The 18140-nt window shown below is 38.2% G+C and overlaps 1 protein-coding gene across 3 annotated transcripts in view; it reads left to right on the top strand.

Annotated features, from left to right (window-relative positions):
- Positions 1–18140, top strand: part of Cntnap5 (contactin associated protein family member 5) — a 779115-nt gene that overhangs the window by 493976 nt on the left and 266999 nt on the right. For all 3 annotated transcript variants that reach the window (XM_063258867.1, XM_063258866.1, XM_063258868.1), the window contains one exon: positions 4130–4249. In XM_063258867.1, coding sequence (XP_063114937.1) covers positions 4130–4249 — 120 coding nt within the window. The remainder of the gene's footprint in view (positions 1–4129; positions 4250–18140) is intronic.

The raw sequence follows: 18140 nt of genomic DNA, 5'->3' as shown, positions 1-18140 counted from the left end.
TATTTTATAATTGCAATGACTATCCTTTTTGAAGCCCTAATTGCTATATAAAATTGGTTGCTGTGTCATTTTTACATTTTTAGAAAATGTAATTTACTAAATTTTTAATAAAGTTTTTGGTTTTCAGGCCAGACAATGCATTTGAATCTCATCCTGTAATTTCCATTCTCAAACATGGACCCAGTAAAGCACTCATGCCTCAGTATCTTTAGAAGCCACTGTGTTGTCATGGCTTCCAGCACTTTCACTAAGCCAAATGTGAAGCTATCACATCATTTAAAACAATGAAATAATGAGTTTACATCGATGCTACACACTCAGACTGTTGAGTTAATTTTTGCACTTTCTGTGCATGTTATCGTTTATGATAAAAAATTTATTTTTTGTTGACCTAACACAATTGTTTACTAGCTTTTTCTTTCAGTGTTACTCCTGCTTCAAGTGTTCACCTCCAAAACCCCAAAGCCTTTCACTCTGCCTTCTTCCCAAAGTTTTCTTCACTTCCCTGTGCTGTCCTGAGGATAAAACCTTTAACATATAGGGATCTGTGGAATATTTCGAGACCCGGATTACATAGCACAGTTATGGAATCAGAGTAATCACTCACGCTACTTTGTCTTTGGGTAGAATATTGATATACAGGAACTCATTTTTTGTATTTCTAAGTAGCAATGCTTACCACCAGACTTAGTCCATATGGCTGTCTTGTTAACAGACACAGTTAAAGGAAAGGAGCAAGTATATTTTGACCAGTAGGCTAAACAAGGAAACAAATGTCCCCAGAATCTCAATGGCTTAGGAAAACACATTTCTTTTAGGTTCACATCACCCAGCATTGTGGTTCTGCTCAGTGAATCCAGACACTGACACCATTGTGACTCTGAAGTTTCCTCCTTTCCATTCAGATCTTTGGCCTGCGTGGTATATGCTGAGACTGGCTCAGTGCTTCGCACCACAGAGCACTCTCAAGCATCACTCAGGCAGAGGCTGGCAGGTCTGGGGTCTTTGCCGTGTGTGCCTCACAGAGCACGCAAGACCACATGCCAAAGAACAGTCACCTCCTCTGTTGTCAGGGCGTCCTGCTGAGCCCACTGTGGACTCTAGAACCTCGCACATCCTCTGACCAGGTGTAAACTACCCACTGAGCTCAGCCTAAATTGTTGACTTCCAGAATAATCACAAATTTTTTAAAAAATCAAAATTGGAGTGTCTCATTTTGTGTGTGGCTTTGTTTTTATGAACTAACAGTTAACTGGAACACCAAGAATATAGATCTGATAAAACTTCAGAAAATACTAAAATCTCAATATTGATTGAAATAATTTCTAGTTAAAATTTTCATTTCCTCTTAAGCTTAGGGATTACTTTCTTATTATATATAATTTTGTTTTTAATGCTAAAATGTTTGCATGGTTTCAAAGTTCAAAATAGAAAAACTTTTGGAAAGAGGATTACTTTCTTATTATATATCATTTTGTTTTTAATGCTAAAATGTTTGCATGGTTTCAAAGTTCAAAATAGAAAAACTTTTGGAAAGATCTAAATTTTATCTTTTTCCTTAGGTACATATTCTTTTTCTCTCTCACCCCAAATGGTATTAATTTATGGTTAATTTCAATATGATTATCATGGAGATATTTGAGATCTTTGTTAGTGCATTTACCATTAAATTATTGAATTTTCATATAGTTTTGCTTGTTCAGAAACAGATGAGAGAGTAAGGTGGTTGTTAATTACAATACCCTTCTGTTAGAGGATGCAAGAATGTAAAGCTCTCTATATTTTAGAGAAGAATTAAAAAGGGTGAAGGCATCATTTTCCATAACAGTAATGAAACACATGAGTGAAAATGAACTTTTTAAGATGCAACTGTATAGATACACTATTTAAATTGTCATTTCCAAAGTAATAAACTAAACTTTCAAAGTCATCATCACTGTGAGAAGGGAGATAGGAGTTAGCGGGTTTTTCATAACAAATCTTGTGATATGTGATGTAAAGAGAAAAAAATCAAGTAAAGATGTAATGAAAAGAACAGATAACATGGTGTGGATCTATGGTATCATTTCAATAGTAGTTGATATTTACCAAGTGATTTCAAAGTACCGTAAGTGGATTATCACTGTGACACTTTAGAAGTACAGTATGAAATAGGCTCTTTTTAGATCAACAGCATGGTGCATAATTTCATGCTTTGAGAGACGATTAGTGTTGTATTATGGTGACTTTCTGCAAAACTTAGCATGTAGAAACCATACCAAGTATTGTTTCATAGCTTCTCTGGGCCTGTAATATTTTAGTGGGGTTGGGCTTTCCTGCAACTGGGATAGATATTGATATACCTGCAGTCATTTCCAGCCTTGCCTGTGGGCATCTTCCTCCGTGCTCTGACTCATGTGACACTGCAGAAGCTCCCAAGCTCACCCACATGGGTGTCTTAGCAAGCACAATCAGAGGTGGCTGTTGACTTTTACCATGGGAAGTGATGCAGTGGTAAGACAGGGTCCACAATCTTTTATAGTCTAATATTGGACTATCCTTTCTATCCTTTCTGCATAGTCTATCTGTTAGAGCGATGAATAAGCACAGCTTACTCAGGAGATAAGGATAGATTTATGAATAGGACATGAATACCAGGATGACTGAAGCAGCAGTCATCCAAGACGGTGTTCAGCATAGTAAGCAGCATGCCCAGGCTACCCCACCTCATAAGTGGTAGTTCCAGTAACCAGCTTGGTTCTGGGGTTTGTGCTATCCAGTGTTATGCTACCGTCTACATGTGGCCTGGGCAGTGTTTACCCTTTATGAGACAATTCTAGCTCCTTCCATGTGGTTGTCACTGTGGGAGGAACTAGAGAGGACCACATAGGGAAGAGTCAACTTTCCCATGCATCACAAGTGTGTTTTTATGTTCAGTAAACCTGATATTGGCAACCGTAAATGAGCTGTATGTTAAGCTCAGTATACATACCACAAATGGTGACATGCTCATTTACCTCTTCCTTTAGAAAGCATCCAAGAATGCAAGAGAAATTGCCATGAGTTCAAGTGTAACCTTGAATTCACTTTAATTTATAAAAAGTCAAACCTTTCCTGGCTTCAGAACTTTACTGTAATGAATTATTTGAGGTTCCCAGCCTCACACTTGATCATGATAAACCACACCGTCACATCTGTGGGATGGGGCATTTGTCATAAGAGGCAGGAGCTGTGTAAGAATTTTAGAAGCCACCAGGTATTTTAAGCATAGGTGAGTGATACAATTGCATATATAACTGCTTCTTTGAATTGTGAGATTTTGTCAGAAATACCAAGTATTTTATTTTCTTTATGCATAAAACAACAGATGCTCCTTTGCGTGTCTACAAATCTATTCATGATGATTTAGTGAAAATTATAGCTCTCTCCAATCCACAGATCATTGAAAGCCCCTGTTTCAAGATACCTGTGTCTGCCTTACCTGATCAGCCAGAGACCTCTGTAGTTATCACCTAGGCTATAAGATTTCAGGGCACCGAGTTGCTGTCTTACCCTTGGTTCTGTTCTCTCATCTACATCTCTTGGCATGTGTTAGGAAATTAGTCAATGTTACCTAAAAATATATTGAGCTTAGTTATACTCTGTGTTAGTTACTGACACAAGCATAAATATCCAGAAATAAGGGGTTCTTAGATTTAATTAATATAAAGGCACAATTGTATATATGTGGCTTTTTAAATTACTCAAATATTTGTTGAGCCTATGCTAAGCACAGAGCCCCATTAGATGCTGTGATACAGTGTAGAACAAAACTTGGCCAGTGCTCTTACAGCATCTTCAAGGGGCAGACTAGTGTACCGGTGATCCTAGCTCAATTTATGAGGGGCAGAGAGGAAGGGCATGTAAATCAGCAAAAAGGAGATGCATGGAAAGGTGAGGGAGACTGGGAAAGTGTGTAACCCCAAAGCTGGGTTTAGAAGCATCAATGAGGTAAGCTAAAGAGAAGATGTGATTCATCAAGTACCGGGACATTGGTTTGTAAAGGCATGGGAAAAAACATAAATAAACATAATTAAGAAGTTCTGATCCCTCCAGAGTGATGTGAATAGTCCACCAAAGTTTCCTCTCTGCTGCCTTCCTGTCTTTCCAGCCATCTACGAGCAATCCTGTGAGGTCTACAGGCATCGAGGGAACACAGCTGGGTTCTTCTACGTGGACTCCGATGGCAGCGGGCCCCTCAGACCCCTGCGCGTATACTGCAATATCACTGGTAAGGGCATAGCATTTCCACTGGTGTGGTGAGAAGCAAAGGCAATTCACTGAAAGGGGTACCTATGAGGATAAAAATTTAAAGACCGACTTTATCAGGGGTAGCACTTTGGTAAATGATTAAAACCTATCAGGTAGTTTGTTTTCAGGGGACAGAAACCAAAACTTGTTCATGGCCTTCTTAATGTTTCACCGAACCAAGATTTAGTGATCAAGTATTTGTTATAGAACTTTCCAAGGACACTTTTTCTTTTAACACACAAAACATGAAGAAAAGGAAAACAAACCAACAAAAAAGCTTAAAAATCAGTTGGAAGCCCAGAGTCAGCTGGAGTAACAGGAAAGCTCCACTCATGCCTGAGACAGAAGACTGTGTATCCAGTCTCTCACTCACTCTGAGCTTCAGTTGTTCACTAGTAAAGTAGGAATGTTGATTTCCAATCTGGATTTGTGAATATTAAATGCAATTTTGCGTACTGTGCACCTGGTCAGGCTGGTTATCCCTGCAAAAGCCTATCAAAAAAGGGAGCTATTTTTGTTTTCCTGAAAATCTCATAGTAGTTTATAACTACTTTCTTAAGTTTAGGACACAGAAAGAGGTAATTTATTATAAGTGATTGGAAATGACATGTAATCACCAATGCCCTCTGCAATAGAATCCCACAGTGCCAAGTCTCAATATAGTAATTATTTAAACTTTCAGCTATGTGAGCACTCCTACTATTTTGAATGTTATTAACAGACACCTACATATTTGGCTTGTCTGTTCCAAGCCTGGTCTTCGAAGAGATCAGGTGCATACAGGAAAGTAGGAATCTCTTATAAGGTTCACTGAGTCCTATGCCCCAGAGTTCTTTGTAAGATAGAGTTTCACATTTATGAAACTATTTCTGCAGCCAGACTTTATCATGGGCATCAAGGATATGTGGAAATATCAGATATCGTCATTATCATTAATGAGGCAGTTAAATCAGAATCACCACCATGCAGTGTTGCAGGCAGAAATACAAGTAAATCATTGGCAGAAGTGGTAATTAAGGACACTTAGTTATCTGCTTATCTGAGGATAAAGGCACAAACTTTTGCGGCAGGACAATCTTGTTACCTGGAATTCGATCTGCTTTCATAATACTTTATCCCTCCCAAAATGGATATATGGTAGCTGCTTTTCAATACCCTCATAATATTAATAGAAATTGTTTCATGGTTCTCGTAACATATATGTTAAACTACCTGGTCAAGGACTAGGTTTATCAGTATATCTTATTTGCTTTCAAAATATAATTAATATAAGAATCATCGCTAACAATGTAGACATTCCACATTTGGATATTCTAAGACAGTGAATGCACTTTCCTTCTGCTTTTCAAATGATTCTGATGTAAATTGGATCTGGTCCACACCAGAAGAATTGAATAAAGAGTGCGTGGTATGAAGCAGCATCATGGGAGTAGGGGTGTGACTGTCACTTACTAAGCACATCTGTAAGAGCTACACTAGAAGTTTGCAAGCATTGTCCATTTTAATTTTCACAACAAAAATCTGAGGCACATATACTCTTCCATCCCCATCTTGGAGAGAAGAAAAGAGAACATGATAATTTTTGACTTGTTTAAGATAGTAAGTTCTGCAACAACTAGTCAAGACTCAGGAACGAAGTAGAATGTCTGATACAGTACTAATTAATATTGTTGAATCACTGATTGGACACTTTGCATTGCATGTGGTTAGTTTAGAACAGTGTTTTCTTTTTGTTCTAAAAATAATGCATGTCAATTGTAGCAAGTTTGGAGAAAAAGTAAAGTACAAAACAACATTTTAGGGACTTATACATGCGTATATACCCATGCATGTATTTAAATTGGGAATTTAAATTTTAGTGTCCAAGTATAGTCTTTTCCCATTTACATTAAAATATATATCAAAGTTTAAATATGTACATTAAATAGTATAAAACTGTTAAACTCTCCTAAACAATGTATATGCATGGATATAGAAGACAGGATTGTTTCATAAGTCTCATTTGCATGGTCTTGGCTGCCCCTTACAGCAAGCGTATCTTGAGGTTTTTGTTTAAGTGAAAGTAACAGTGAAAGTATGCCTATAATTTTTGTTGTTGCTGGTTATTGGAAGAAATGGAAAAAGAAAGATGTTTGTGCCCTCACATCTGGTTTCTGAAATGCAGACTTACTATTCTCTGCACGTCTCTGTGGCAACTGGGGTGATAGTATCATTGATGCAGGCCTGTTTCTCCTATCATGCACTATCCTGAAAAGATGCAGTTCCTGAAAAGTTTAGTTTTGGTGAAGGAGTTTATTCATAAACTAGCCAAGTGTGTCTCAAATCCACTGCTCCTAGGATTGGGAATAGGGTTGTTTATGGCATAAAGAAATTGGGTAGTCTAAGGCTTGGTAAGGTGCCTGGATGCAAGGAATAGTGAAGCAATCTGAAGTCTATGCATGAGCAGACAACTTCAAGGGTCTTAAAGAGCCATTGTCAGAAAAATGGCTGTGTTAGCATGATCTGAGAATAGAGTTCGGCCTTCCAGTGTCACTCACTGGGTACTTATGCAGGCCTAAGGGAAGGTTAGTGGCTTCAGCCAGTTTAAGCTAGATAAAAGCAGCCTGCAGATTCTGAAAAATACTCTACACCACCACTAAATCTTGAGCTATGAAATGAGACATAATCTATAGCAAGTCTAGGGGAGGCTGAAGTATGATCTATAGTAAAACTAATGGGAGTTAATATGATATTTAGCTATGTGACCTCCGCAATTGATGACTTTTAAAGCCAATTAAAATAAAATGAAGCACAATAAGTTAGTAAGGTTTTCTCTCAGTTTCAATAACACAAGGACCACAAATAGTGCAGGGAGGTAGGAACACTGTGTTCCCTGTTTGCAGCTGCTGCCAGTGAGTTCATGCCCAGGAGGATGTTCTGTGCCTCTTCACTACAGATCCTTGGCCATTTGGAATTCTTGGAAAATACCTGTGAAATTTCTCCTAAAAAATCTATAGATACTTGCAAATAGATGTCATCAGGCCAAAGATGTGCATCTGGAGAAAACAGCATCTAGTAGATGTGAATGGGAAATCAGGGGTGCACAGCCTGGGGATGCAAAATTGAATGGCAGTGAATGAGGACGATAAAGAGTAAATTTCTGCAGGAATACACATAGTCCCTTCTTTTTCTATTCGTTTGTTTTTGGTGCTGGGGTTTAAACTTAGGTTTTTCACATTGAGATGCATTATTAGCCCTTTGATAAATACTAACAATTTTCCTGATATTCATAGCAATATGCTTGAAGGACTATCTAAAGAGTGAGGGAAATTATTAGTATTTGTCAAAGATCAAGGGTAGGGCTGAGGGTAGGAGCTGTAAATGTAATTCATAAAAAAAATAAATAAATAAAGGAAGTAAAGATCTATTCAGTAAGTTTCAACCCAAATCAGACAGGACTTCCCTTTCCATGTAAAATGGGGCTAAATTTAAGAAAAATGTCAAAAGCACACAGTGAAAAAGATTTAGAGAATGAACTAAATCCAAAAATGTATGCAATTGCTCAACCTAGAACTTGAGCCAAGAGCTAAGAAGACAACTAGGAGAAACTGTGACACACTAAAATGTAATAGTCTGCCAAAGGCATGTCTGGGCGCAGTGCCACTGTTTGGTGGTAAGAAGCTGGAATAGATGAAGATGATTTGAGGCAGTGTTGTAGAAATTTGTGGTCATCCTTGCTGCTCCAGTCTAACCAGGCAAGCAGGAACAGCTGCATTTGAGATACAAAGGAATCGAGGAGCTCAGAATTGATTGACTGGATAAAAATAGATATTAGGGGACCTGTAGGCAAGGAAATAAAGGTGTTCTTAGTATTGGACTAATATATATTCAAAGACAGGAGCAAAGAAAAGGCAGGGCATGGTAGTAATAAAATGAGTGAACTCCTGAAATCCTGGTGTAAGACTCTTGAGTTGGTAAGACAGAAGAATGGGGTTTTCTAATATTTTAGTCTCTACTTGGTGTAGTATCTAATTGTTTATGTCATCCTTGCTGAGACGTATTATTTAGTCAAACTTTATCCTGAATATTTTCTGTGAAGATGTTTTTCGAGACTAACATTTTAAAGAGTGGATTTGAGTAAAGTGGATGGACCTCATGCAGTCAATTGAATGCCTTAATAGAGCAAATACTGGCTTATCCTGAACAAGAAGGAATTCTGTCAGCAAACGTCTTTGGACTTGATCTAAAACGATTCTTACTGTATCCAGCCTTCTGATACATTCTGCAGATACTAGACCTGTGTATCCAGTTCTCTCTCTACCTCTCTCTCTCCCTCTCTCCTCCATCCTCTGCTCATCTTTCTGTTTCTCTCTCTGTCTCTGTCTCTCCACCTCTCTCTCTTTCTCTCTCCCTCTTTGTCTCTCTCTGTCTCTCTGTCTCTCTCTCTCTGTCTCTCTCTCTCTCTCTTTCTGTGTCACGCTGTCACACATACACAGAAACTCATACATGCACACTTCAATCAGTCGTGTTTCTTTGGAGAATTCTTAGTGAGTATTCCCAGGCTGGGATGAATGTCCCACCATATGCTTTTTTCTCATCTTCTGTAGATTTCCAACATGCTACTGATAGCAGTGAATTAGGACCATCAACATTCACTATTGGGTTCCCATGAGACTGTGAGTTTCTTAGTTAAAGGTAAGGGACAGGGTGTACTATAGTAATGTGTCCATGAATTGGAGGTTCAGTCCCAGTGTGGTGACAGGAAATGGCCTAGTGAGATGTGATTGGTTCATTTTAGATGCTGCCCTTCAAAGGGATGACACTTCTCATGGGACTCTGGTTAGTTTTCACAAGAGAGTTGTTATTAGAGAGCAAGCCCCACCCCTATTTCTCTGGCTCTGCCTTCTCCATGTATTCTTTCTCTCGTACATATACACGTTCACAACCAGCCCTTTGCCAGAGCTGGTGCTGAGTACTTCTCTCAAGTGTCAGGTAAATAAACCTCCTTTCTTTCTATGCCACCCAGCCTCATGTATTTTAGTATGTTAATGAAAAATGGATCAATAAACGGTGTGATGAATCCTTGGATCTACATTTACACATGTTCTCCAGGACTCAGTATAAATGGACCATGGAATCAGTGTCAAATCCAAAGCTCATTTTCCCCTTTCTCTTCTTTTCTCCTTTCTGCTCTTCCTAACTGATCCTAGACTTGGGCCCTGTTCCATTAAATCAGTAACAGTTGGGACTTGTTTACTACACCAAGTAAAGAGACTAAAATATTAGAAAACCCCATTCTTCTGTCTTACCAACTCAAGAGTGCACACAGGTTTCCTTGCTTAACCTTAACTGGGCTTGAGTGATCCTTACTATTGGCAACTTTCTCTGTAGGTTCAGGAATGAAAAATGTCCCTCTCTTCCATTTCGCTTGGGTGCCCTTTCATTGCTGTCCAGCGTTTGCAAATAAATATTTTTCTCCAAATGTAGGTAGGAAGGGGCTTGTGATCTTGAGTCACTCTGGAGGTCAAACTTGAGTCCTGGCACATTCTAGCCATGTGGCCTTAGACAAGGCATTGAGCATTTCTGGATCTTGTTTTTCTTGTCAGTAAAAAAGGAGATGATAAAAATGGTTGCCTTTCTGATAGTCCTAAAACAAGTAATGGAATGTCCTGGTGTGCTTATTAGTGAGGCCATCATTCACTCTCACAATGGTCCTAGCGATTAGGAAGTCATCCTCACTGTAAAGCACAACAGTAAAATTTTACCACTTCCATGCGTGTTGTGAGATTTCTGAAGTTGTATGAGCCTTTCTGAAAGGAAGCTTCCATTGTAAATAGAGTAGAAATGGAAGCATAAGGATGTTTGACAAGATTTTCCTTAGAGCTCAACATTTAAACTCGTTCGAGTCTGTTTGCATTGTGTCCTTTTAAATGTTAGCAGGACAGCTTGTCTACATGTTAAAAGATATTTATTGCTCAGATTCACACTTTTTCCTCTTTTGAGCAACATTGCATATTTATATGCAAAATTATTTATCTAGAACTGCTAAAAAACACATTTATTTCCATCTTGATAGATACAATGCCAATTTCACCTATGTGGACCCCTAGGGCAATCATCAGGCATTACAAGGTATTTGCAAGGAGCATTTAGGCAAATCTTTAAAGCAAAACTTGTTTTCCATTTTAAACAGCTCCTAATCCATTTGCAAACACCTTTCAAGTCTCTGTATCTTATCACCCTGGTCATTATGATGCTTCCGTTTTTCACTACTTTGGCAGAAGCCTCTGTTTTCATTAAAACTCATCAAAGCATGCATAATGGAGTAGGTAGAGAAACTGCAATTGAGGTCTCTCCAATATTCCTTCACATAATTGTGCAGGGTGATTGCAGGTAATAGATTATCATCCCAGCTACTGATGGAAAGCAAGAAACATGTCCGCGTGGCTAGGCCCAAATTGTTAGCCTGTTTCCCAAAGACAGAGCAATGGCCTTGATATTAACCTGCAGCCTGAGCACAAGTGTGTCAGTTAGGGAAAAGGAACATCGCCCAGATCATAGGATAAGGCCATTAGGAAACTTTTCTTTCCCTCCAGAATTCATAGGACACTGTCAATCTTTGAAAGCTGTACCATAAAGCAATATAAATAGAGCTAATTTTTTTGTGTGTGTCATGTGCATTTGTACTAAAGTTCTGTGCAAGGAACTTACTGGTGATTTCTATTCTAAACCATTCCAAGTCCAAAACACAGCACACACACACACACACACACACACACACACACACACACATGAAAGCATTATACAAGAACAAAATAGGCTCAAATTCACAAGTATATTTCATTTTATTATGGTGATCACTGCAGCACTGATGCCAAAAAGACCTTTGACTGTAAACTGCATATAACTATGCTGATATACACTGGGTACTGAAGTAGTGCGACATACATCACCGTAGTATAGCTGGAATAATTCCATTGCACAAATACATTAACCAGACTATAAAGTTGTAGAAACAGGAAGTGATTACTGCTGTCTAGAAAAGGATGTTGTGCTTCTTACAGAGGAGTAAAGCATGAGAAGCAGCCCTTCCTCCACTGCTTTGTATCCCTGGGAGTCCATTCTTTGCTCTGGCCCGGTACTCATGAGCCAGTGAAAAGAAAGAAGTGGTTTAGATATTTTCTTTGAAATTTACAAGTGTATAATCTCATATACTTGTAATGCAATATGCCCCTGTCTTTAACTTTCCCCTCCCTGGCTTGTAATTTACATAAAGTCACAGTGATCTTCTAAAAACACGCATCTGGCTGTGTCCTCACCCATTTCTGTCTATCTGTGTAAATTTGAAGCTGTTTTTTATTGCTTATCAGTGTTAAAGGGCATGGTGTTGAAGACATGTGAGTTAATACACATCAATTAAAATAATTTTAAACAGTGCCTACACTTGCTACTTGTGTGAATTATGATATTGTTATCTATTGTAATTATCTTCTATGGAACCATAAGCAAGACCCTCATTGTGTATACTGAGACTGTTTCTCCATAAATGGATAGGGACAATGACAGTTCTTCATGGTTGACATGTAATCAGTTAAATGACTTAACATATAAGCACTGCTCACGAGTCACTGTCATGGAACAGATGGAAAGAAAACTCAGGTGTTTCTCCCTTGCAACTTTCCCCTTCCCTCAGATACCCAGGATCTTTATGCAAGGCAGGCTTAGCTAATCCTGGGGAGGAATTCAAAAACTGTGTCCTCTCATAACAGAAGCATCATCATCTGGTAGAGACTCACTCATGGATGACATGTATGCTGAGGCCCACTAGCAGTTTAATCAGTTGAAATAATACTTGTATTGTTGCTTATATTTCAGAATGACAATTTAGTTTCTATAAATGAAGTGCTTTCAAAATACACTGGCTGAAAATACTAGTTCAACAGTTTAGATAAAGGAAGCTTTTCACAGTGCCTCTCTCTCTCTCCCTCTCATATTATGCTGTCAACCAAAATGTAATGGCCATAGAGACTTCTAGAAGGCTGATTACTTAGGTGGAGCTCAGGAGAGGCTCTGTAAGTACTGAAGGCTCCAGTTCTGAAGTGTTCTCTCTGGGCTGGTGGCAGACGGCATAATCTCTTGCTAAATTGGAACATTAAATAAAACTACTAAGTCATAAAGCTGCAGCATTACCCTGAAATTAAAGTATTGTCACCATTGAATTGTCAAGAATTTTAACTGGCATTAGAGAAATTCCTTTCACACTCCAGTTGCACACCAGTTGACTCCAACCCACACAGATGAGGACAGCGGGCTCAGGTAATTGTTGTGTGATTTTCATTCATTCATGCAAGGCCACTTTAAAAATTCATTCACTAATTTCTTGAATTCTTTATTAATCTCTTATCTATTTACCCATTTGTTCATTCACTTGTATATTGTTTCTCCATTTATTTTTTAGGTGTCCAGTTGCTTATGCATCTTTCATGTAGTCAGTTTTTTAGTTGGTCATATAGAAATTAAGTCATGCAAATACACTTTCAATATTGAGTAAGATGGGCACCAAGGATACAAAATGAATGAATCTATTCTTGTCCTAAAGGAACTCAGAATTCAGAGGAGGCAGACACTGCAAACAGATATTTTATACACAGTGGAAAGAAACAGAACAGAACAAAGTTAAGAAGGAGGCAGAAGATGAACAACTGTATACAGGGGGCTGAGGGCAGTGGTCAGAGGAGGCTTCCTTACAGAGCTGCTCCTGGGCTGGTATTTTATGAGACCAATGCACTGCCAGCTGCACTAAGAAGGCATTGGGCTGATACTTTAGTAACAGTAGCTAACAGCTACTTGCCTGAAGCATCATGCTGGGCATGCATATTTATGACATTTGGTTTCCTAACAACTGTGTTGAGAGGGTGCCATAATCTCCATTTTACATTAGGTACAGAAATCTCAAGAGGCTAAACAAATTGATCAGAGTTGAAGCTATGATTCATGTTCTGAGGCTGTGCCTCCAGAGCTGAGTTTCCTTGGGTCAGTTAACATGGATTTTTGGTTGCCAGTTATGAGCCTGTGTCCAAACAGAATTCATCTAAGATCTCTCTTTCCCACTCTGCTGGTCACCCCTGCCTGCCACTAGTCAGTGTCATGGAGGTAAGTTCCTCCAGGAAGTGACCCCAAAGGAGTGTGGAGTCTGGTACCTGCCTTCTCACCTTATCTGTAAGGAAGGCAGAATCAGGCACACCTGTCAAGGCTTTTCTGGGTATCAGATGTAAAGTATATACAGCCAAAGTGATCTAGATTTATCTTTCTTGTGAATGAGCTGAATGTTTAAAATACCATTTTCTGGGACTATTCCTGCATTCTTATTTGTTATTAAATGTTTGTCACAAATAGCATGTTTAGTAAGCATAAGAAGATACTGTTCTTAGGATGTATCTATATAAGGTGATTGGCACAGTGCTCAGCAATGAACAAGCCTCTTTCCTGGTCACTGCCCCACCTGTGTGTGTGTGTGTGTGTGTGTGTGTGTGTGTGTGTGTGTGTGTGTAGTTTTCAAGATCAAACTCACGGTCTCATGAATGCTAGACATGCACACCAGCATGTCTGTGTCCCCAGCCCTTCATCTCTCCACTTTTATAATGAGCCTCTCCAGTGGAAAAAGGAGGTGCTCTTCATACACTCTGAACACTGGGCTTATTCTGACTTCCTCCTGATGGAGTTTACACAGCATCTTTTATTGGATTATACCTGGCTAAGTCCTTTTGTGGCCAGAGTTTCAAGGGGGAAACCACTTACAGAGACCTACTGAATTCTGCCCGTTGTACTTCAAATTGCTGGCTCCCGTGCACAAAGGCTTTATACTATAGTCATAAAATAAAGCCATCTAGCTCTTAGATCAATTTAATCCAGGCCATTGTGTCATTTCACAGAATTGTCCTGTAGGTGTTTGATAGCTTTGGAATCCTGGCTGTGTTATTTACCTTCTGTGAGGCTCAATTTCCCATATGCATTAAAAGAGTTATTATACTCCAATGGCGGTCTTAGTTAATTTTCTCTTATTGTTGGGACAAAATGCCCAAAACCCACAGTTAAAAAGGCAAAGATTTATTTAGTACAAAGTCTGTACTAAAAGTACAAAGTCTTTCAGTCCATAACCATCTGGATCCAAGGCAGGGTGGCACATGGCAGAGAAGCAACCATTCATGGAAGCATGAGTTGAGGTAGCACACTCCTCGTCACATTGTGATCATCACCTCATGGTTCTTAATCTAACCCTTGGAAAAGAAGGAGTTATTCAGCATCTCTGTTCCTCAATGTCTTTTTGTGTTTAGTATTAAAACTAATGTATGTTTGTTGTGAATTTAAAATGAGATACTTTATGTGAACCACAAGAAAAAAATGACCCACATTATATACAATACCCATGATACAAAAACTATTATTATTCATCACTCTAACCCCAGAAACCTACACTGTAGTTCTTGATGTTTCATAGGAAAGAGTTTAAAATAATAACTAACATATTTTATACATGTGTAGCACAGGACATACTGAAAACTCCCACAAAAATTAATAAACACTTGTAATTGAATGCATTATCATGATATGAGTGGTGGAATTCGAAAACAGTTCCTTTTGTGGATAAATATTTGGCCAATGTTTTTTATCTGTTTTTTTTTTCTTTTCTTTTCTTTTTTTTTTTTTTTTTTTTTTGTGTGTGTGTATTGGTGTTGGTATAAAATTTTTGGTATAAATTTTTGGAGTGCAACAAAATAATTTTGAAACCTTAATACATGGGAAGCATTGTGCCAAGTTCCATGTTGTTCTACTTAAAGTTTTTACTGCAAGATGTCCAAGCATACAGAGAATTTACAAGAACAGTAAAATGAGCAGCCCCATACCCATCATCTAAATTCTCCAAAAAGCTAACAGTCACTATTTTTGCATATTGGTTCTTTGGTTCTATGTTCATCTCCTTTTTCTCTATTTCCTCTTCCTACCTTATCATATAAAATTATTTTTCACGCAAACATTATTAGAAAGTAAATTATACACAATATAATTCAATTCTAAAGCCTTCACCTTGCATCTTCACAGATATATTCTGTGTAACCAACAAAATTAATGCCATCCATGACAAAGTAAATTTTAATTCAGTTAATACCGTACAACATTCTGTCCCTGTTTCCTTACATATTGTTCAGGTTTCAAGTTGTGTGCACACTTTGGATGTGAGTGTCATGACCCATTCACCTCTTCTAATTCAGAAGTCCGCCTCCCTGGTCCCCACTTTTGTTTGTGGCTGTGTTTGAGATTGGTTGGCTAATTGGTTGGTGGATTCTATCTGCATGGTGGAAACCAGTTTTCCCTGTTTTTGTTAAGTTTTCCGTGTCATGGAGTTTTCCTGGTTATTTCCTATTAGGACATCCTGGCAGGAATGTCTCTGCCCTCAGGGCTCCCAGTGCTAACCCATGATGTTAGTGTGTTCTTGTGGGGGATGTTCAGCTCTGTCACGTGTTTGAAGTGGTCTCCAGATCTCCACAGTGTGAAAGTATCTCATCATCAGTCAGCTGTCTGTGGTGATACCTGCGGATGCTGTTCCCTAGCATTTCCTCCTGGTCTGTAAATGATCATGACTCATAAGTTATTACGCTGAGATTTGTAAAGTGTTGCTTTTCTAATTCTGTACTTTAAATTCCTAGCTGTCACTCTGTATCATCTCTACAAAAGAGCTTTCACTTTCTTGCCCTGTTTCTGCTTCTCTTACTATGGATTCAAAAATTATTTTATTTTTGAAATGTTGTCCCAATTACTAGCATTATTATTTTTTATATTCATATATTTCCAAAGAAAGCTTATCATGTTTCTCTAATTATGTTCCTGGACCTTTTTCACATGCCTGCATTAACCTTGGAGTCTCTTAGTTTTCTAGCACAACATGATATCCCAAGTTGTCACCTTGAATGTTCCTCTCCTTGGATCTACACTCTGCTATTTTCCTGAGGAAGTGTAGTTTCTTTGGTAGGAATGTTATTTGGAGATGAAGATACAGGTGTTATGTTTACTCTTTGATTTCAGGGTATTTCACTCGACAGTGCTAGGAACTGTGTGTGTTTCAGTAGTGAGTGTATAATGATTACCTCCAGTGCAAACCATATTGCTAGATATTTCCTAACCACTCTCTCTGCTGTATTCTCCATGTACCTCTTCTAAGTGAGAAATTGTCCCACTGACAGCAATGCCATTACTTATCTGCTCTAACCTGCAGTGTACATAAAATAGTTTTAGAATCACACTTGCAATATCAGAATAACAACAAAGTAAACTTTAAAATTTCCATGAACTTCATTTTTGCTCTTAGAATAGACTGTGAAGGAAATGTAGTCAGAAAATACTGTGCTCAAAAGTTACTTGAATTATTATGGTTTGTAATTTTATCAATTTAAACACTTTTTGATTCTACTTACTTAATTTGAATTGTTTTCTTCATTCTTTTATTTTAATTTTTTGTTTTCATTACTGAAAATATTTTAATGCAATAAAAGTTAAATACACACACTCATATACATGTTACTGAGTAGTGACATCTTCACTCTTTTGTTTTAATTTTTTGTTTTCACTACTGAAAATATTTTGATGCAATAAAAATTAAATACACACACACTTATACACTGCTACTGAGCAGTGACACTTTGTCTTCTCTTGCTTTTACCTAAATACTTACCTGTCTCTTTCAGATAATTATTTATGATGCTTCATCTGTCTTATCTGTGTTCATTTTTGTCCTTATGTAGCACATTATGTGGCCTACTCTTTGGCACATCAACTACATTCTGTTGCTTGACAATATAAAATGGAAATCAATGTATGTCACCTCAGAAACGCAGATATTGCATATTGTGGATGGACTGGATTTGACTGTCAGTTAATTCTTCTTTATTCAGATGCTCACTGGTGGGTACTTAACATTTCCAAAATACTACTGTATTCAATAGGTAAACTTCACCAAGCAGCAGGTACCCTTGTTTCATTTGCATTTGGAAGAGTGTGTTGAATGTCCACTCTCACTCCGCTGGTACAAGTGACACATTTTCAGAACTGAAGGTAGGCCTGTGTGAGACCCTTGTGTTAACCACAGAATGTTCCAGAATGCTACCTGCTACAAAGACCTCCGCACCAAGACCTCATAAAATCTTCCACCAGCACTCCACACCCACACAGCCTTTTTTTTCTTTTTGTCAACATAGATAACTGTACTAGTAGTAACGTGGGTACCTTTATACAGACTTGTTTCATTACAGTAGGAATAAAAGTGATTTGGCATATTGTTCAAAGGTGTACAAGCAGCTCCTCATAGTGGTTTCAGTTCAGTTAAGTTGGGTATTAATGATCTGTAGACTTCCCTTCCTTCCACACATTGTGGTAGAAAAGTTGCCGTTTTTTCCCCTGGCTTTGCAAAGGCAGATATGTGTGCAAAGTGAGATCTTATTAATCAGTTATTCTCTCTTTTTTTCTTAAACTTCCCTTTTATTTGTTCTTCTTTCTATGTGGTGATCCCCATGGCAACAGATGGAACAGATCCAGGATCTGTAATTACTATTATTAACAATAACAACCATGGTGATACCAATCAGAAATAATGGGAGAAAAATATGAAAAAATTAAGTTTTAACTGTATGTAAGTTTACAGCTTCAGAAGTGAGCATCAGAGAAACCAAGAAAGTCACTCGGAGCCCAGTTAGTGAGCATTGGTTAGCTTTTCCTAGGAAAGAGAGATTTCACCCCAAGGATGGTGATGGAGAACGTTCTAGAATATCCTGCCTTTACCGCTGTGCTGGCTCCTTGTGTAACTTCTTTTTCTTTTCTTATGCTATTTTTAATTGTTACTG

The sequence above is a fragment of the Cavia porcellus genome, unplaced genomic scaffold (assembly GCF_034190915.1).
Source record: "Cavia porcellus strain 051 isolate PalLab524CR breed Dunkin Hartley unplaced genomic scaffold, mCavPor4.1 scaffold_12, whole genome shotgun sequence".
Taxonomy (NCBI): domain Eukaryota; kingdom Metazoa; phylum Chordata; class Mammalia; order Rodentia; family Caviidae; genus Cavia; species Cavia porcellus.
Note: the sequence above shows the minus strand (reverse complement) of the source record. Positions and strands in the feature narration are given on the sequence as shown.